Below are 21,646 nucleotides of genomic sequence, written 5' to 3' on the forward strand. Positions count from 1 at the left end.
TAACTGCTTTAAGTATCATGTGAAAAAATATTTAAATTATTTAAATTATATTTAAATCCAAATAGTAAGATTGATTAGCCCTAACTAACTACTAGTTCTTCAGACTAGTCCTTAAAACACAGTCTTAACTTAATGGCTACTGTATGTTTATTCAACCAGCCCTAGTCTTGGAAAGACATATATTGTCTGATCTTAATAAAACTGTTAATATTTTGTCATAAGCTTCACATTACTAGTTAATTAGTTAGATATACTTAGTCTGGCCCATTTTGAAAATGTCACATTTCAAAATGCTTGAATTGATTACCTCAAGTCTTTTAGTTTTAATGAGGTAAATGACTGCAAATCATTAAATCTTATAATAATTTTCATGCAGATGCAAACCCATGGACAAAAGGAACATAACAGCAGCTACAAATGAAATAAAGAATACAGGTTACAAATGGTGCCCACCTCACTATGTGACATCACATCAAATCCAGTAATACAACGGCAAAAGTTTATTTTATGTTTCATATTGATATTTGCCCAGATAGTACAGCAAATTCATAAAATTGTTTTTCATATAAACATAAACATCTAGAGCAGTACTTTCAACTCAGTGAACCGCAGTGGTTTCTCGAGACCCAATGCTCGGCACATTTTGTATGTTTCTCTTATCTGACACAATCAGTTCAGTTCATACAAATCTCTACTGATGATTAAAGTAGATTTGTTTAAAATAGAAGACTTTCGTATATGTGCAGAGCAGTGGGCCTCCAGGAATAATTTTGAGAACCATTGATCTAGGGCACAGTTAACGTAACTCCCGTTGTTCTAGATGCAAATATTTCCGGAATGATGAGCCAAAAATCATCAAAGACACTTGAGAACATAAGACAAACAGGCCCATCAGTTTAGTGGTAATCGCACACCATTACGCTGGACTCGTACATGGTTAATGCTGGCTGGCTGTTGGTCGGCATGTTTTCTAAGATATGTAATTATCCTAAAAGACCCTTATAAGAATCTGAAAGCAGATGTTATGTGCAAAATAACAAGTAGGTCAGACAAATATTTATGTGTTGTATACATATGCGATAGTCATCGTTCTTTGTTCTTAGGTTATAGCGCCACCTAGTGGACAATCACTGCAATTTTTTGCATGTGACCTCGGCCTAGGTCTATACATATGTGTACCAAGTTTCGTGTTAATATCTCATTCCTATCATAAATGATAGCCATTGCAGTATTTGTGGCACCGCCTCTTCGTACTTTTGACCGTAGTGTTGCGACGATGACTGCAATGTTCAACTTTTTTTTGATAGTTATTGATATTCAGTATCTAAGGAATATTCCAGCACTGAATCGGTTCAGATCGGTCAAAAAACCTAGGACTAGTTCGCAAAAGTAGGTTTAAAAGAAAATGATGAATATCTAACAAACGATTCGACTGAGACAAGTGCTGCTTGAGGAAAAGTTGTTCATTTTAAGTACCTCTATTAAATGATATGAGTATCTTGTTGATATCTGAAACACTGCATAATACACAATCACTTAAACACTGAAAAAACGTGATAGCGCCCCCCAGAGGCCGAATTTTTTCTTACTCTGTACAGACCTTCATGGCCAAGAGAAAAACAGGCCCACCACGTTTCATTTCGATCGGCCTCCGTTAACCCTGTCTAATAGCTGCTTTTTCTTGATTGGCCGATGGCGGCCATGTTTTTTGAGTTACGCAAAATTCCTTTTAAACATAGATAGTACCCCAGACCAGGAGCACACGTGCCAAATGTCAAGTTGATCGGTCCCATATTTCTGTAGTTACAGCCCTTCAAATTTGAGGTGGTGTTATAGCGCCAGCTAGTTGTCAAGCGGCGCAATTTTTCGCACCTGACCTCAGAATAGTCCCCTGTATATGTGTACCAAATTTGGTGTCAATACCTCCTTCCATTCCTAAGTTATAGCCATTTAATTCCAAGAGGCTCCGCCCATTGGGGGCGTTTGGGCGTGGCTTGACGACGGTGAGTCGAAAGTTCACATTTTTTTTGATAACTTTTGATATTCACACTCCAAGGAATATTATGGCACTGGAACGGTTCCGATCGGATGAAAAACCTAGGACGAGTTCGTTTTTATTTTTTTCGACAAAATCGAAAATAGCGAAAAAATTTTCATGACGGAAATAAAATCGGAGATATACGTTTTGTTCGTCTTGACGCAAGGATTCCATTGATATAAGACACTTGACATTTGGCTAAGATTTGTGGAAGTTATGAGCATCAACGCGTTTGTTATCGCTATAGCGCCACCTATAGGCCAATCGGGTTGATACTCTATCAACCTCTCCCCAAATTGGGTCCTACCATTTGGCCAAGTTTGAAGTCTCTAGGCCTTACGGTTTGGTCTGCACGTTCCGTTTTACGGCAAAATAATAATAATAACTAATAATAATAAAAATCTGAGCAATTACAATAGGGTTTCAGCCCTACGGGCTTGAACCCCTAAAAAACCTTGGCAATTACAATAGGGTTTCAGCACTTCGTGCTTGAACCCCTAAATATAGCTGCAAGCAGCGATTACCGGGGTTCAAGCGATTTGGGACATTAAGACCTTTAAGGGCATGGCTGTGTAGATTTGCTGCATTGTACAAAATAAATGATGAAAAATAAGATACCAGACACACGTCTTCAAAGTATCAGCAAAAAAGTGCTATCATTCAGTGAAATGTCTCCCTCTCTTCTCACGGAACATTGACAAATGGAACAATGAAAGAAATGTTTGTGGTGCTTGCATTGGCAAAACTCGGGTCACAAAATTTTAAAATAGTGTTAATGAGTCAAAAGAACTGAACCCCATGTCTCTACGATGTTCTGATACAGAGATACAGCTCTTGCTAAATGGTTGCTAGGGTATTCTCATTGCTTGCTAGGGAGTGACTTGCAATCCACCAATGATTATACTCAAAGCCATGAAAGGAATAATCCATGATGACTCATGATTTTAAAGGTAAGGTTACAGTATTTTTAAGTGAAAATAACAAATTACCACTAGGTGGCGCTATGACAAACTCGTGCATGGAATCTCAGGTCATGACTGTGTTACATCTAGCTAGTATCATGGCTGTACACTTTAGTTTATTGAAAAAACAGTTGTATGACCATTGGGTTTGCTCAATGTCATAGGTTTTGTTAAATTATGAGGCCAACTAGTGGTGCAGGCATACCATTTTTTTTGTATTGCCTCAGCTTGTGCTCAGACATCAGCGTATCAAATCTGGTGAAAAAATATCATTTCGTTGCGGAGTTATATCCATTTATGTGTAAAAACACAAAATTTTGAGGTAATTTTTCGTTTTTTGCAATTTTCGGCCATTTCTGATGGAAATTTTAACATAACGCCAATAGAACTTTTTGTTCAGAAGGTAATACAATGTTCTTCCTATGGTCGTTTCGAGTCGATCGGAATAACCCTCGCGGAGTTATTCGCGCTTGTTTTTTAAGCGCTATTTTCCTGTGCAGAACCAACCGTAAAGCAAAACCTGGCATGCTTGATATCGTTGGACTCGGCAACAATTCAGGACTCCAAAGAAAAAAGTTGCATGAAAATACATTAAACTCAGCCTAAGTTATAAGCGTTTAAATTATTCGTCTGACCACTAGGTGGCGCTGTGACGAAACGACGCATGCCACCTCAGGCCATGACTGTCATCACAAGTGCCAAGTGTCGTGTTGATACTTCATTCCTGTCCGCAGTTATAGCCAATAAATCCCTAGTGGCTGCGCACACTTCAGACGTTTGGGCGTGGCATGTCGACCGTGAGTCGAATGTTCAACTTTTTTTCAATAATTATTGATATTCGAACTCTAAGGAACATTTTAGCACCGAAACGATTCCGATCGAGCGAAAAACCTAGGACTAGTTCGTTTTTATTTTTTTCGACAAAATCAAAAATAGCGGAAAATTTTTAATGACGGAAATGAAATCGGAGATATACATTTTGTTCGTCTTGACGCAAGGAATCCAGGGATATAAGACACTTGACATTTGGACAAGAATTGTGGAAGTTATGAGCATCAACGCGTTTGCCATCGCTGTAGCGCCCCCCATAGGCCGATTGGGATGACACTCTGTCAACTTCGCGCACGAATGAGACCTACCATTTGGCCAAGTCTCAAGTCTCTAGGCCTTACGGTTTGGTCTGCACGATCCGTTTTACGGCAGAAGAAAAATAATAAAAATAATAATAAATATAGCTGCAAGCAGCGATTACCGGGGTTCAAGCGATTTGGGACATTAAGACCTTTAAGGGCATGGCTGTGTAGATGATGAATAAACAATAAATGATGAAAAATAAGATACCAGACACACGTGTTCAAAGTTATCAGAAAAAAAGTGCTATCATTCAGTGAAATGTCTCCCTCTCCTCTCACAGAACATTGACAAATGGAACACTGAAGGAAATGTTTGTGGTGCTTGCATTGGCAAAACTCGGGTCACAAAATGTTAAAATACTCTTTATGAGTCAAAAGAGCCGAACCCCATGTTCCTACGATGTTCTGATACAGAGATACAGCTCTTGCTAAATGGTTGCTAGGGTATTCTCATTGGTTGCTAGGGAGTGACTTGCAATCCACCAATGATTATACTCAAAGTCATGAAAGGAATAATCCATGATGACTCATGATTTTAAATGTATGGTTACAGTATTTTTAAGTGAAAATAACAAATTACCACTAGGTGGCGCTATGACAAAGTCGTGCATGGAATCTCAGGTCATGACTGTGTTACATCTAGCTAGTATCATGGCTATACACTTTAGTTTAGTGAAAAAACAGTTGTATGACCATTGGGCTTGCTTTATGTCAAAGGTTTTGTTCAATTATGAGGCCAACTAGTGGTGCAGGCATACCATTTTTTTTGTATTGCCTCAGACTGTGCTCAGACATCAGCGTATCAAATCTGGTGAAAAAATATCATTTCGTTGCGGAGTTATAACCATTTATGTGTAAAAAACACAAAATTTTGAGGTAATTTTTCGTTTTTTGCAATTTTCGTCCATTTCTGATGGAAATTTTAACATAATGCCAATAGAATTTTTTTGTCCAGAAGGTAATACAATGTTCTTCCTATGGTCGTTTCGAGTCGATCGGAATAACCCTCGCGGAGTTATTCGCGCGTGTTTTTTAAGCGCTCTTTTCCTGTGCAGAACCAACCGTAAAGCAAAACCTGGCATGCTTGGTATCGTTGGACTCCGCAACAATTCAGGACTCCAAAGAAAAAAAGTTGCATGAAAATACGTTAAACTCAGCTTAAGTTATAAGCGTTTAAATGATTCGTCTGACCACTAGGTGGCGCTGTGACGAAACGACGCATGCCACCTCAGGCCATGACTGTCATCAAAAGTACCAAGTGTCGTGTTGATACTTCATTCCTGTCCGCAGTTATAGCCAATAAATCCCTAGTGGCTGCGCACAATTCAGACGTTTGGGCGTGGCATGGCGACCGTGAGTCGAAAGTTCAAATTTCTTTTGATAACTTTTTATATTCACACTCCAAGGAATATTACAGCACTGGAACGGTTCCGATCAGACGAAAAAACTAGGACTAGTTCATTTTTATTTTTTTCGACAAAATCGAAAATAGCGAAAAACAATTCATGGCGGAAATGAAATCGGAGATATGCGTTTTGTTCGTCTTGACGCAAGGATTCCAGTGATATAAGACACTTGAGATTTGGACAAGAATTGTGGGAGTTATGAGCATCAACGCGTTTGTTATCACTATAGCGCCACCTATAGGCCGATTGGGGTCATACTCTGTCAACCTCACCACAAATTGGGACCTACCATTTGGCCAAATTTCAAGTCTCTAGGTCTTACCGTTTGGTCTGCACGATCCGTTTTATGGCAGAAAAATAAATATCCTAACAAAAACAAACGGTATTAAAGCTGCAAGCAGCATTTACCGGGTTTCGAGCATTAAAGCACGTCAGAGACGTCAGACGTCGTCGACCAGGCTGATACACCACATCGCATGCAGAAAAACGAAAGAGATGGTCAGAAACGGTTCATACAGACTATGTATGCTTACACACAGGTGCACCTATAGGACAAATATGTCACGTCCTTAATGTCAAGTCATTCAGATAATTTGTTAACGAGAATTAGTTTTTCAGATGTATACCGTAACATACAATTCAGAAATGGCCGTGTTTAGTTGAACTACAAGGCCATTGAGTCGTGGTATGGTGCAATGGTGTAAACAGACTGCAGACGTGCACATAAGGCACACACACAGCAGCGCAGCAAACCGCAAGGACCTACAGTGGACAGCAAACACAGCTGGAAAGATAATGCTTGACTTATTTAATGTCCTCCTTAATTGTGTTCTGATAACTCCAGGACTAAGCATAAGGCAAAACCTGGCATGTTTGGTATCGTTGGACTCTGCAACAATTCAGGACCCTGTGAAAAAAGTCCCATGAAAATACGGTGACTGCAGCCAAAGATTTAGGTTTCTAAAATATGCTTCCGACCACTAGGTGTTGGTGCAACAAAACTGCAGGCTCCCTCAGGTCCTGACTGCCATCAGAATTACCAAGTACTGTGTCATTACGCATACGTTTGGCGAAGATACAACCTTAAATACATTAGCTATCAACAAAAAAACAGCTCTCATTCAGTGAAATTTCTGTGCTCTCTACTCACTTTTAAGTGAAAATAACAAATAACCACAGGGTGGCGCTACGACAAAATTGTGCATGCAACGTCAGGTCATGACTTTGTTACATCTAGCTAGTATCATGGCTGAACACTTTAGTTTAGTGAAAAAAACAGTTGTAAGACCATTGGGCTCGCTCAATGTCAAAGGTTTTGTTCAATTATGAGGCCAACGAGTGGTGCAGGCATATTATTTTTTGAGTATTGCCTCAGACTCTGCTCAGCCATCAGCGTATCAAATCTGGTGAAAAAATGTCATTTCGTTGCGGAGGTATAACCATTTATGTGTAAAAAACACAAAATTTTGTGGTAATTTTTTGTTTTTTGCAATTTTCTGCCATTTCTGATAGAAATTTTAACATAACGCCATTAGACTTTTTTGTTCAGAAGGTAATGCAATGTTCTTCCTATGGTCGTTTAAAGTCGATCGGAATAATCCTCGCAGAGTTATTCGCGTGTGTTTTTTAAGCGCTATTTTCCTGTGCAGAACTAACTGTAAGGCGAAATCTGGCATGCTTGGTATCGTAGGACTCGGAAACAATTCAGGATGCTAAAAAATAACTCCCATGAAAATCTCTTGACCACAGATAAAGTTATAGGCGATGGCCTACACATATGATTCAAGCCCCATGATGATATCTCAAACGCCTCTCGAGTTATGGCCGTTTAAATGTTTTAAGCTCCGCCCAGTTCGGTTTTTGGCCACTCCTTGCGTGTTTGAATACAAATTTCAACATTTTTTCGATAATTATTAATATTCCCACTCCACAGAATCAATCAGCTTTCGTTAGGTTCAGATCGGATGAAAAACCTAGGACTAGTTCGCAAAAGTAGGTTTGAACGTTATCGCCAATAACTAACGAACCGTTTGATTGACAGCAACGCTTCAAGAGGCAAAGTTTTTTGTCATGAACCGATCTATCATATGATGTCATGTTTGTGTGCGTATGTCAAACGTCACGTGATACAGGCACCGAAATACGGTATTACGCCCCCTAGTGGCCAAATGACACCATAATTCTTACAGACCTTCTGGAGCAGTACACGAACAAGCACAGTGAGTGTCGTTCCGATCGACCTTCGTTAACCCTGTCAAATCAGCCCTCACACTTCATTGGCCGATGACGGACATGTTTTTGCAGATACGCCAATGTCCTTCTATACCCTCATGTTACATTGCACAAAGACACAATATACCAAATATGAAGTGTATCGGGCTTACGGTTGTGTAGTGATAGCCATTTTCGACCTCAAGCTTATTATAGCGCCACCTAGTGGCCAAAATCCGCGTATTTTTTGGCTGAGTAGCCTGCTAATATACAACCAGTTGACCAAGTGGCAAGTTTCTACGACTTACGGTTTGTGCTGGGCGACGCGTTTTATGGCGGAAAAATAATAATAATAAATATAAATAAATAAATATAAATCTGGTGAAAAAATATCATTTCGTTGCGGAGTTATAACCATTTATGTGTAAAAACACAAAATTTTGAGGTAATTTTTCGTTTTTTGCAATTTTCGGCCATTTCTGATGAAAATTTTAACATAACGCCAATAGAACTTTTTGTTCAGAAGGTAATACAATGTTCTTCCTATGGTCGTTTCGAGTCGATCGGAATAACCCTCGCGGAGTTATTCGCGCGTGTTTTTTAAGCGCTATTTTCCTGTGCAGAACCAACCGTAAAGCAAAACCTGGCATGCTTGGTATCGTTGGACTCGGCAACAATTCAGGACTCCAAAGAAAAAAGTTGCATGAAAATATGTTAAACTCAGCCTAAGTTATAAGCGTTTAAATGATTCGTCTGACCACTAGGTGGCGCTGTGACGAAACGACGCATGCCACCTCAGGCCATGACTGTCATCACAAGTACCAAGTGTCGTGTTAATACTTCATTCCTGTCCGCAGTTATATCCAATAAATCCCTAGTGGCTGCGCACACTTCAGACGTTTGGGCGTGGCATGTCGACCGTGAGTCGAAAGTTCAACTTTTTTTCAATAATTATTGATATTCGAACTCCAAGGAACATTTTAGCACCGAAACGATTCCGATCGAGTGAAAAACCTAGGACTAGTTCGTTTTTATTTTTTTCGACAAAATCAAAAATAGCGGAAATTTTTTAATGACGGAAATGAAATCGGAGATATACATTTTGTTCGTCTTGACGCAAGGAATCCAGGAATATAAGACACTTGACATTTGGACAAGAATTGTCGAAGTTATGAGCATCAACGCGTTTGCCATCGCTGTAGCGCCCCCCATAGGCCGATTGGGATGACACTCTGTCATCTTCGCGCACGAATGAGACCTACCATTTGGCCAAGTCTCAAGTCTCTAGGCCTTACGGTTTGGTCTGCACGATCCGTTTTACGGCAGAAGAAAAATAATAAAAATAATAATAATAATAATAATAAAAATCAGTACAAATACAATAGGGTTTCAGCCCTTCGGGCTTGAACCCCTAAATATAGCTGCAAGCAGCGATTACCGGGGTTCAAGCGATTTGGGACATTAAGACCTTTAAGGGCATGGCTGTGTAGATTTGCTGCATTGTACAAAATAAATGATGAAAAATAAGATACCAGACACACGTGTTCAAAGTTATCAGCAAAAAAGTGCTATCGTTCAGTGAAATGTCTCCCTCTCTTCTCACAGAACATTGACAAATGGAACACTGAAGGAAATGTTTGTGGTGCTTGCATTGGCAAAACTCGGGTCACAAAATGTTAAAATAGGGTTAATGAGTCAAAAGAGCCGAACCCCATGTCTCTACGATGTTCTGATATAGAGATACAGCTCTTGCTAAATGGTTGCTAGGGTATTCTCATTGGTTGCTAGGGAGTGACTTGCAATCCATCAATGATTATACTCAAAGCCATGAAAGGAATAATCCATGATGACTCATGATTTTAAATGTAAGGTTACAGTATTTTTAAGTGAAAATAACAAATTACCACTAGGTGGCGCTATGACAAACTCGTGCATGGAATCTCAGGACATGACTGTGTTACATCTAGCTAGTATCATGGCTGTACACTTTAGTTTATTGAAAAAACAGTTGTATGACCATTGGTTTTGCTCAATGTCATAGGTTTTGTTAAATTATGAGGCCAACTAGTGGTGCAGGCATACCATTTTTTTTGTATAGCCTCAGCTTGTGCTCAGACATCAGCGTATCAAATCTGGTGAAAAAATATCATTTCGTTGCGGAGTTATAACCATTTATGTGTAAAAAAACAAAATTTTGAGGTAATTTTTCGTTTTTTGCAATTTTCGTCCATTTCTGATGGAAATTTTAACATAACGCCAATAGAACTTTTTATTCAGAAGGTAATACTATGTTCTTCCTATGGTCGTTTCGAGTTGATCGGAATAACCCTTGAGGAGTTATTCGCGCGTGTTTTTTAAGCGCTCTTTTTCTGTGCAGAACCAACCGTAAAGCAAAACCTGGCATGCTTGGTATCGTTGGACTCGGCAACAATTCAGGACTCCAAGGAAAAAAGTCGCATGAAAATACGTTAAACTCAGCCTAAGTTATAAGCATTATTTTATTAGTCTGACCACTAGGTGGCGCTGTGACGAAACGATGCATGAAACCTCAGGCCATGACTCTCATCACAAGTACCAAGTGTCGTGTTGATACTTCATTCCTGTCCCCAGTTATAGCCAATAATGTTCTAGTGCTTGCCCACAATTCAGACGTTTGGGCGTGGCATGTTGACCGTGAGTCGAAAGTTCAACTTTTTTTTAATAATTATTGATATTCAAACTCCAAGGAACATTTTAGCACTGGAATGATTCCGATCGGGTGAAAAACCTAGGACTAGTTCGTTTTTATTTTTTTCGACAAAATCGAAAATAGCGGGAAATTTTTCATGACGGAAATAAAATAGGAGATAAACATTTTGTTCGTCTTGATGCAAGGAATCCAGGGATATGAGACACTTGACATTTGGACAAGAATTGTGGGAGTTATGAGCCTAAACGCGTTTGCCATCGCTGTAGCGCCCCCCATAGGCCGATTGGGTTCATACTCTGTCAAGTTTGCGCACGAATGAGACCTATCATTTGGCCAAGTCTCAAGTCTCTAGGCCTTACGGTTTGGTCTGCACGATCCGTTTTATGGCAGAGAAATAATAAATATCCTAACAAAAACAAACGGTAATATAGCTGCTAGCAGCGATTATCGGGGTTCAAGCCATTTAGATCACAAGACGTTTAAGGACATGGCCATATAAATATTCTGCATTGTATATTGTACACACACACGTTTACCTGAGAAAGGAGAAACAAGACTGTTAAAGAACATATTGACTTAATATTGACATGGTTATACACTCATTTGGTATGTAGTTTTTTTTTTATAAAAAACAAAAAATATATAATTCTTACTGCAAATGTCGTGTAAGTGCCTCCAAAATTATGTTCACGTTTCACAGCTATCATAAAATGACATGAGTGTTAAAACTGATAACTCAGAACAATTGAAGTGGTAGTCTTTCACTAAATGTGATTTTAATAGTATAACAGTAAAATCATGAAGTTAAAGGTGCAGTGTGTACATTTTAGCGGCACCTAGTGGTGAGGTCACAAATTGCAACCAATGGCTTAGTCCACTACTCACCCCTTGCTTTTGAAACACATAGAGAAGCTACAGTAGCCGCCACCAGACAAACATGTCATCGTCGGAGACAACTTAGTAAAAAAATTTGTCCGTTAAGGGCTTCTGTAGAAAAATGGCGGCACAAAATGGTGACTTCTATGTAAGGGGACCCTCAGTGTATGTAGATAAAAAGGTCTCGTTCTAAGGTAATAAACACATACCGGTTCATTATGAAAGGTCTTTATACATCCCTGATAATATAGTTTTGTATATAATTTTGCATTTTCGTCAAGAGATCCTTCTAAAAATTACACACTGCACCTTTAAATGTGTACAGAGTTCTATTAATAGTAGACTTAGTTAAAGAGTAATCATCTTCTGGGTTTTCTGTGAGTGCAAATGTCAGCCAGTGATTAATCCTCTACAGCCATCAAGTGGACATAACGGAAAATTGCACCTAAAAGTCACAATAAGGAATTTGAGTATATTGCCAGATCTCAATAATACTTGTATGCTTTGTCATAAGCTTTAGGGGCCGTTCGTCAGGGCCGTTTTCAAAATGACTGTGTGATAGCTATACTTCTGCAAAGTTGTTTTTGTATTTGTATTATACAGTGTAGAGAAAATTGTACTGCACTGGCTTTACTGTTGTTGAGTGTAAGAACTGAAACAATTTAATAAAACAAAACCAGATAAGTTATCTGAATGGTGGATGGTGTTATTAAATCGTGTCAATAACAAATATCATTTCATTTAGCAGATTCATGTTCATGTCCTTTAATCGAGTACCATGAAGGCTTTCTGTTTTAGTTAGGTAAATAAAGTGAGGTATGCAAGTTATTAAACCGAATATATCTTTATGGACAAAAGGAACATATACACAAACATGCTCTGCACATTTTGTATGTTTCTCTCATCTGAAACAGTCATTTTAATTCATAGAGATCTAGGTCTTACTAAATGGTTGCTTGTTTAAATCTTTTAGACTATTTTTTAAACAAAAGTAATTGTTCTTATAGAACATATATATTCTTTGACATAGATATGATGTGCAAACATACAAGTTTTTCAGATGACAGCCTCTGTCATATTATAGTAGGCCTAAAAATAGTACTAAAGCTGTACATTTTTTATATTTAACAACTGGCTATGTCCATACATAACTGATCCAGATGTGTTGTTTATATCAAATGGAGTTAATAACAAATATGATGTCATTAAGCAAATGTCAGTCAGATTTGCTATTAAGCACTTATTTGTAAATAGAAAATAGAAAATAGATTAGAATACTAACTTTTAAATCTAGATTAAAAACACATCTGTTTAACTTTGCATTTACTGAATGAGCACTGTGCTGCTTTACACTGACTGCACCTTTAACTCAAGCCACTTTTACTCCTGTTTTATTCTGTTTAACATTTTAAACTGTTTTTATTAAAATCACATTCATTTTCTTTAATTGTTATTCAAAATTCTCATGTATCTTTTTTTATTGTGATTTTATTGTGTATCTATTATTTTTAAATTTTCTTTTTTCTCTTTTATATATTGTTTTCTCATTTCTATGTAAAGCACTTTGAATGACCTCTGTGTATGAAATGTGCTATACAAATAAACTTGCCTTGCCTTGCCTTGCCTTGTGTTCACACACGTGCTGTGCTAGAGTAAGTATTCAGTAAACATTTATATTTAAAATAACCAAGTGTATCATAACATTACAATTTCATTGCAATAATTCTATAAACAATTATTGAAAACTTTATAAGACACAGCATGACGTGTTTATGTTATGGAAAATAGATTAGAATACTAAAGCTACTGATAACCAGTGTTGGTCATCTTACTTTAAAAAAGTAATAAGTTACAGTTACAAATTACTTATCCCAAAAAGTAATTGAGTTAGTAACTCAGTTACCACATTGTAAAAGTAATTAGTTACTCAGCAAAGTAACTGTGACGTTATTTTTTAAGTTGTATAACGCTATTACGTTCTATAACATCTTTAATATCAAAAATGTATATTAACTGATTGAAAAATAAAAACACTATATACAGTATTTTAGAACATTTGGTATTTATTTGAACTCAATAGATTGCAGCCTGCCATATATGCATAGAAATAAAAACATGTAAAAAATAAATATTGTGCAAAATTAAGACACACAAATGTAAACTTGGGTAAAAAGAAACAAAGGAAAACCTGGCCATTAGTGCAAATCTCTGTAACTGTATATTAGGCCTACTGCACAATAAACAGAACACTATCCAACTCTTAAATATTCAGTACAGTAACAAAATTGAATATTGAAAATAAATAATGTTCACATACTTTGCATTCAAGTGCAGAACTAAGACACACAACTGTAAGCTTGTGTAATAAGAAAAAAATGAAAATTTGGCCTTTAATTAGTGCAATTATCTGTTTCTCTATAATGCTGCACAATTAACAGAGCACTATCCAACTCTTAAATATTCAGTAAAGTAATACAAATTAAATATTGAAAATAAATAATATTCAGTTATTCACACACTTTGCAATCAAGTGCAAACTAAGACAAACAAATGTAAACTTGTGTAAACAAACAAAGGAAGATCTGGCCATTAAGTAGTATAAATCTCTGTACCTATATATTATTGCACAATAAACAGAACACTATCCAACTCTCTATGTATGTAGATTAACATGTTGTTTGTTCTCAGTTAGAATGAACAATACATTAATCTATACTAAAATACTCCTCTCATCTAACAACTAAACCAGTGGTTGTAACGTAGGAGGAGAAGCTTTTCGAATCTTTTGTCTGACAGTCTGTTCCTCTTCGGAGAGAAGACAAGCTTGCCCAGGCTGAACAGTCTCTCAACAGGTGCACTAGATGGTGTAGCAGCATTGTAACGTAGTGAAATTTTCTTGATGAGAGAAAATTCACACAGAGAGTTTAAGTTTTGTGCTGAAGATCTAATATAGTCTGCCACTTGGTTTTCTGCTGAAGATGAAGTTTCCTCCTCATCCTCCTCAAAGGAAAAGAAATCGTTCTCTTTGGCTGAATCTGTGTGATGTGAAGATGTGCTGGGACCTGGCTGTGGTTCGTCGAGGACAATTCTTCTGCACTCTGCCAGCAAACTTGCCTTAGCCTTATCCTTTAACTCCTGTGAACGCAGCCAGCGAAGTTTGAATTTTGGAAGAGTTACAGCAGCAAGTATAGCCTCCTCATTTCCCAGGACATCAGCAAATCTGGTTTTGATAGACTGAAATGATAATAATAATAACATTAAATATATGTATCAAAACAAATCAGTGATATTATTATTATTATTATTATTATCATAATTAGTAGCAGTTGTATTTATTATTATGTGTACTATAGCAATGTTCACTTAACAAATAATAAAATATCAAATTCAAGTTCTTACTGTGACTATGGCATCAGGAAGGTCTCTCAGTATTTGCAGGTCACTTTTAAGGGCTTCTGTCTTCAACATTAATGTCTCGATCGTTGGTAAGAGTGTACCATAAAAACAGTTGTCTTCTCCCTGAAGTATATCCAAGGCAACTGTAAGGGGCTTCATCGCAGTACAGTACTCCTTTAAAAACTGGTGTTCCCTTTCTGTTATCGCTGCCAGTCCTAATTTGGATGAAATGGTGTTAAGGTCTACCATGGATATTTCACAGATTCTAGCCAGGGCATCATAGAAGGAATTCCATCGTGTTGTACAAGGTACAAGCAGCTTTTTTGACACCAACTCATCAACTGTTTCAGTAGCCAAAGCAGATCGACTAGTCTTGTTCCATAGGGAAGTACATTTGGCAGTAGCACTTCTATAAACAGCCTTTGTTCCAGATTTTGACAGCAGCCACTTTTCAACATCAGTGCATGAAATCAGGTTTAGTGTGTGTGATGCACATCTCTTGTGGGGGGGCAAAGTGATCACAACATCACCATCATTATCATCAGTTGCATGTAGAGCAGCATTAATGTCTGTAAACGTCACCTCATCTTCATTGTCTTCTTCAGAATCACTTTCCTCAAGTGGCTGGTACCTCTTAAATGCTTTAACAAAATTAGAGCCGTTATCAGTCACTGTTGCTGTGATTTTGTGTGTTATCCCATATGTTGAGTGTATATTGTCAAGCTCAACTGCAATGGCATCATGAGTATGATGCCCCTTAAACCGTCTGCAGGCAAGAGCTGCTTTCTTTCTTTCCATGTTATTTGGATTGATCCAATGTGCTGTCACACCCAGGTAACTTTTATTGTGGGCAGTCCAGATGTCTGCTGTAGTTGAAATGTACTCAAGTTCCTCAAATGACGTTTTGAGCTTAATATTCATTTTTTCATATTCACTGTCTATGAATTTAGCAAAAGTGTTTCGGCATGGGGCAACCCCCCTTCCTCCTCCTCGTATTGGTATTTTAGCAAGGATCGCTCTGAATGACTCAGACACCACAGTTGACAGGGGGAGCATGTTTTCAACAACATACCTTGCAATCAACGTGTTCAGCTCGGGCTTGGTCACCTGTTGCTGACCCGAAAAATCGAGCGTTGCTTGTTTTAACAGAGTGGCTCCGTCTCCTTGGCTGGAGCTCAGGCTAGCTGCATCTGGGGTTGGGTTAGCAGCAGCAACAAGTGTCGTGTTAGCGTGTGTTGATGTGAGGTGCTTCATAAGATTTGAGTTGCTTGAGGCAGACGTCGATAAAGTCTTTTTTCCTGGGCATAGCGTGCATGTAACGTAAACATTCTTGCCTTTAATTTCAATTAATGAGAAGTAATGCCGGTACTTCCAGTTTGCGAACGCAACCTTTGAATTTCCCCGGCTCATCGCCATTGTCACTCACGCTGTCTTGTGTTGGTAGTCAGCGCGTGCAGTGAGACAGCGTGAGCAGGGCACCGCCCACCCAGCCAATCATCATGGCATTTGAAACGGTGTCATCATCCCCACCCCTGCTCTCTCCAGGCAGCTGATGTGTAGCCAAAGCATGACACCTCGCGCTTTATTCAACCAAATTGTAGTAACGCAACACTTTACATTCTCAGTAAAGATAACGGCGTTGCAACGATGGGAAAAGTAATTAATTAGATTACTCCGTTACTGAAAAATGAACTCCGTTACTAACGCCGTTATACTTAAACGCCGTTACTGCCAACACTGCTGATAACCAAATATTTATTCTCTTTATGTGTGATTATTAGTTATTATTTCTAATGTTGGCCTATTATTGTTCTTTAAGGATCCACATATTTACAGCAATCTTTTTCATACCTTTAAGGCCAGTTCACACTGGTCAGACAACTACCAACTCCAACAGACACCAACAGACAACCACATTCTAAAGTCTCATTTACTTTGATCCAACAACTTCCAACAGGGGTTTCACACTGGTCAGACAGACTCCAACAGACGCGTCTGTTGGAGTCTGTCTGACCAGTGTGAAGTGGCCTTTAGGATTTGAAGAATTCTAAGACAACATTTGAAGCTTTATAACTTCATAGGGTTGTTTCCCACAGGTTTAAATTGATGCATGACTAGCCATTAGTTATGTAAAAACATTTAGGTACTTTTTACAAACAAACCTTATAAAAAACATTACTGGTGTACATCTTAAGACAAAACTATGGCCCAGATATATTTAAAGGTAGGCCAGTGTAAGCTATTTTCAAGTAAGATAACTGAAACTTAAGCCTTAATTTTAGTCTGTAACTACACTTAAACCAATGGTCAGTAACATGAATCTCTAAGACTAGTATTCAAAGTTAGTCATACATTTTTGTCTTCATGATTGAACATAACTGCTTTAAGTATCATGTGAAAAATATTTAAATTATTTAAATTATATTTAAATCCAAATAGTAAGACTGATTAGCCCTAACTAACTACTAGTTCTTCAGACTAGTCCTTAAAACACAGTCTTTACTTAATGGCTACTGTATGTTTATTCAACCAGCCCTAGTCTTGGAAAGACATATATTGTCTGATCTTAATAAAACTGTTAATATTTTGTCATAAGCTTCACATTACTAGTTAATTAGTTAGATATACTTAGTCTGGCCCATTTTGAAAATGTCACATTTCAAAATGCTTGAATTGATTACCTCAAGTCTTTTAGTTTTAATGAGGTAAATGACTGCAAATCATTAAATCTTAATTTTCATGCAGATGCAAACCCATGGACAAAAGGAACATAACAGCCGCTACAAATGAAATAAAGAATACAGGTTACAAATGGTGCCCACCTCACTATGTGACATCACATCAAATCCAGTAATACAACGGCAAAATTTTATTTTATGTTTCATATTGATATTTGCCCAGATAGTACAGCAAATTCATAAAATTGTTTTTCATATAAACATAAACATCTAGAGCAGTACTTTCAACTCAGTGAACCGCAGTGGTTTCTCAAGACCCAATGCTTGGCACATTTTGTATGTTTCTCTCATCTGACACAATCAGTTCAGTTCATACAAATCTCTACTGATGATTAAAGTAGATTTGTTTAAAATAGAAGACTTTCGTATATGTGCAGAGCAGTGGGCCTCCAGGAATAATTTTGAGAACCATTGATCTGGGGCACATTTAACGTAACTCCTGTTGTTCTAGATGCAAATATTTCCGGAATGATGAGCCAAAAATCATCAAAGACACTTGAGAACATAAGACAAACAGGCCCATCAGTTTAGTTGTAATGGCACACCATTACGCTGGACTCGTACATGGTTAATGCTGGCTGGCTGTTGGTCGTCATGTTTTCTAAGATATGTAATTATCCTAAAAGACCCTTATAAGAATCTGAAAGCAGATGTTATGTGCAAAATAAAAAGTAGGTCAGACAAATATTTATGTGTTGTATACATATGCTATAGTTATCGTTATTTTTTCTTAGGTTATAGCGCCACCTAGTGGACAATCTCTGCAATTTTTTGCATGTGACCTTGGCCTGGGTCTATACATATGTGTACCAAGTTTCGTGTTGATATCTCATTCCTATCATAAATGATAGCCATTGTAGTATTTGTGGCACCGCCTCTTCATACTTTTGACCGTGGTGTTGCGACAATGAGTGCAAAGTTCAACTTTTTTTTGATAGTTATTGATAATCAGTGTCTAAGGACTATTCCAGCACTGGATCGGTTCAGATCGGTCAAAAAACCTAGGACTAGTTCGCAAAAGTAGGTTTCAAAGAAAATGATGAATATCTAACAAACGATTCGACTGAGACAAGTGCTGCTTGAGGAAAAGTTGGTCATTTTAAGTACCTCAATTAAATGATATGAGGATCTTGTTGATATCTGAAACACTGCATAATACACAATCACTTAAACACTGAAAAAACGTGATAGCGCCCTCCGGAGTCCGAATTTTTTCTTACTCTGCACAGACCTTCATGGCCAAGAGACAAACAGGCCCACCGCGTTTCATTTCGATCGGGCTCCGTTAACCCTGTCTAATAGCTGCTTTTTCTTGATTGGCCGATGGCGGACATGTTTTTTGAGTTACGCAAAATTCCTTTTAAACATAGATAGTACCCCAGACCAGGAGCACACCTGTCAAATGTCAAGTTGATCGGTCCCATATTTCCGTAGTTACAGCCCTTCAAAGTTGAGGTGGTGTTATAGTGACAACTAGTGGTCAAGCGGCGCAATTTTTTGCACCTGACCTCAGAATAGTCCCCTGTATATGTGTACCAAATTTGGTGTCGATACCTCCTTCCCTTCCTAAGTTATAGCCATTTAAGATCAAGAGGCTCCGCTCATTGGGGGCGTTTGGGCGTGGCTTGACGACGGCGAGTCGAAAGTTCAACTTTTTTTTGATAACTTTTGATATTCACACTCCAAGGAATATTACGGCACTGGAACGGTTCCGATCGGACGAAAAACCTAGGACGAGTTCGTTTTTATTTTTTTTGACAAAATCGAAAATAGCGAAAAAATTTTCATGACGGAAATGAAATCGGAGATATACGTTTTGTTCGCCTTGACGCAAGGAATCCAGGGATATAAGACACTTGACATTTGGATAAGATTTGTGGAAGTTATGACCATCAACGCGTTTGTTATCGCTATAGCGCCACCTATGGGCCAATCGGGTTGATACTCTATCAACCTCTCCCCAAATTGGGTCCTACCATTTGGCCAAGTTTCAAGTCTCTAGGCCTTACGGTTTGGTCTGCACGTTACGTTTTACGGCAGAATAATAATAACTAATTAAAGCTGCAAGCAGCGTTTACCGGGTTTCGAGCATTAAAGCACATACAACATGTCAGATGTCGTCGACCAGGCTGATACACCACATCGCATCCAGAAAAACGTAAGAGATGGTCAGAAACGGTTCAGACAGACTATGTAGCTTACACACAGGTGCACCTATAGGACAAACATGTCACATCCTTAATGTTAAGTCATTCTGATAATTTGTTAACGAGAATTAGTTTTTCAGATTTATACCGTAAAATACAATTCAGAAATGGCCGTGTTTAGTTGAATTTCAATGCCATTGAGTCAGGTTCAAGCGATTTGGGACCTTAAGACCTTTAAGGGCATGCCTGTGTAGTTTTGCTGAATTGTACAAAATAAATTATAAAAAATAAGCTACCTCACACACCTGTTCAAAGTCATCAGCAAAAAAGGTGCTATCATTCAGTGAAATGTCTCCCTCTCTTCTCACAAAGCATTGACAAATAGAACACTGAAGGAAATGTTTGTGGTGCTTACAGTGGCAAAACTTGGGTCACAAAATGTTAAAATAGTGTAAAAAAGTCAAACGAGCCGAAACTCATATCTCTACGATGTTCTGATACAAAGATACAGCTCTTGCTAAATGGTTGCTAGGGTATTCTGATTGGTTGCTAGGGAGTGAATTGCAATCCACCAATGATTATACTCAAAGCCATGAAAGGCATAATCCACGATGACTCATGATTTTAGATATAAGGTTGCAGTATTTTTAAGTCAAAATAACAAATAACCACTAGGTGGCGCTATGAAAAACTTGTGCATGCAACGTCATGAATGTGTTACATCTAGCTAGTATCATGGCTATACACTTAAGTTTAGTGAAAAAAACTGTTGTATGACCATTGTGCTAGCTCAACGTCAAAGGTTTTGTTCAATTATGAGGCCAACTAGTGGTGCAGGCATACCATTTTTTTTGTATTGCCTCAGACTCTGCTCAGACATCAGCGTATCAAATCTGGTAAAAAAATATCATTTCGTTGCGGAGTTATAACCATTTATGTGTAAAAAACACAAAATTTGGAGTAAATTTTTCGTTTTTTGCAATTTTCGGCCATTTCTGATGGAAATTTTAACATAATGCCAATAGAACTTTTTGTTCAGAAGGTAATACAATATTCTTCCTATGGTTGTTTCGAGTCGATCGGATGAACCCTCGCGGAGTTATTCGCGCATGTTTTTTAAGTGCTATTTTCCTGTGCAGAACCAACCGTAAAGCAAAACCTGGCATGCTTGGTATCATTGGACTCGGCAACAATTCAGGAGTCCATTGAAAAACGTCGCATGAAAATACGTTAAACTCAGCCTAAGTTATAAGCATTATTCGATTAGTATGACCACTAGGTGGCGCTGTGACGAAACGATGCATGAAACCTCAGGCCATGACTCTCATCACAAGTACCAAGTGTCGTGTTGATACTTCATTCTTGTCCCCAGTTATAGCCAATAATGTTCTAGTGCCTGCCCACAATTCAGACGTGTGGGCGTGGCATGTTGACCGTGAGTCGAAAGTTCAACTTTTTTTTGATAATTATTGATATTCAAACTCCAAGGAACATTTTAGCACTGGAATGATTCCGATCGGGCGAAAAACCTAGGACTAGTTCGTTTTTATTTTTTTCGACAAAATCGAAAATAGCGGAAAATTTTTCATGACGGAAATGAAATCGGAGATATACATTTTTTAAGTTTGGAGCCAGGGATTACAATGATACCAAACACTTGAGTGTAGGATGTCCGGTTTAGGAGTTATGAGCCCCAACGCGTCGGGCATTGCTATAGCGCCACCTATGGGCCGATTTGGCTGATTCACTGTATCTGAGTAGCCTGCTAATATACAACCAGTTGACCAAGTGGCAAGTTTCTACGACTTACGGTTTGTGCTGGGCGACGCGTTTTATGGCGGAAAAATAATAATAATAATAAATATAGCTGCAAGCAGCGATTACCGGGGTTCAAGCCATTTAGATCACAAGACGTTTAAGGACATGGCCATATAGATATTCTGCATTGTATATTGTACACACACACGTTTACCTGAGAAAGGAGAAACAAGACTGTTAAAGAACAAGACTTAAAGGTTAAATGTCACGTTCTTCCTGATACCACTTTTTA

At 38.1% G+C, this 21,646-nt stretch overlaps 1 protein-coding gene across 1 annotated transcript; it reads right to left on the reverse strand.

The window, feature by feature from the left end:
* Nucleotides 1-13,483: 13,483 nt before the first annotated feature.
* Nucleotides 13,484-16,127, reverse strand: LOC135757512 (uncharacterized). The gene is made up of 2 exons (XM_065272041.2): nt 14,715-16,127; nt 13,484-14,549 (listed from the first exon to the last, which is right to left on the reverse strand). The coding sequence occupies exons 1-2, from the start codon at nt 16,125-16,127 to the stop codon at nt 14,049-14,051; spliced, it is 1,914 nt and encodes a 637-aa protein (XP_065128113.1). The 3' UTR covers nt 13,484-14,048.
* Nucleotides 16,128-21,646: the final 5,519 nt, after the last annotated feature.

This window comes from Paramisgurnus dabryanus, chromosome 16, assembly GCF_030506205.2.
Source record: "Paramisgurnus dabryanus chromosome 16, PD_genome_1.1, whole genome shotgun sequence".
Classification (NCBI taxonomy): Eukaryota; Metazoa; Chordata; class Actinopteri; order Cypriniformes; family Cobitidae; genus Paramisgurnus; species Paramisgurnus dabryanus.

Coding starts and splice junctions, on each gene's coding strand:
- LOC135757512 (XM_065272041.2), bottom strand. CDS start 16,127: ATGGCGATGAGCCGGGGAAATTCAAAGGTTGCGTTCGCAAACTGGAAG. Junction 14,550..14,714: donor TTCCTGATGCCATAGTCACA/GTAAGAACTTGA, acceptor TTATCATTTCAG/TCTATCAAAACCAGATTTGC.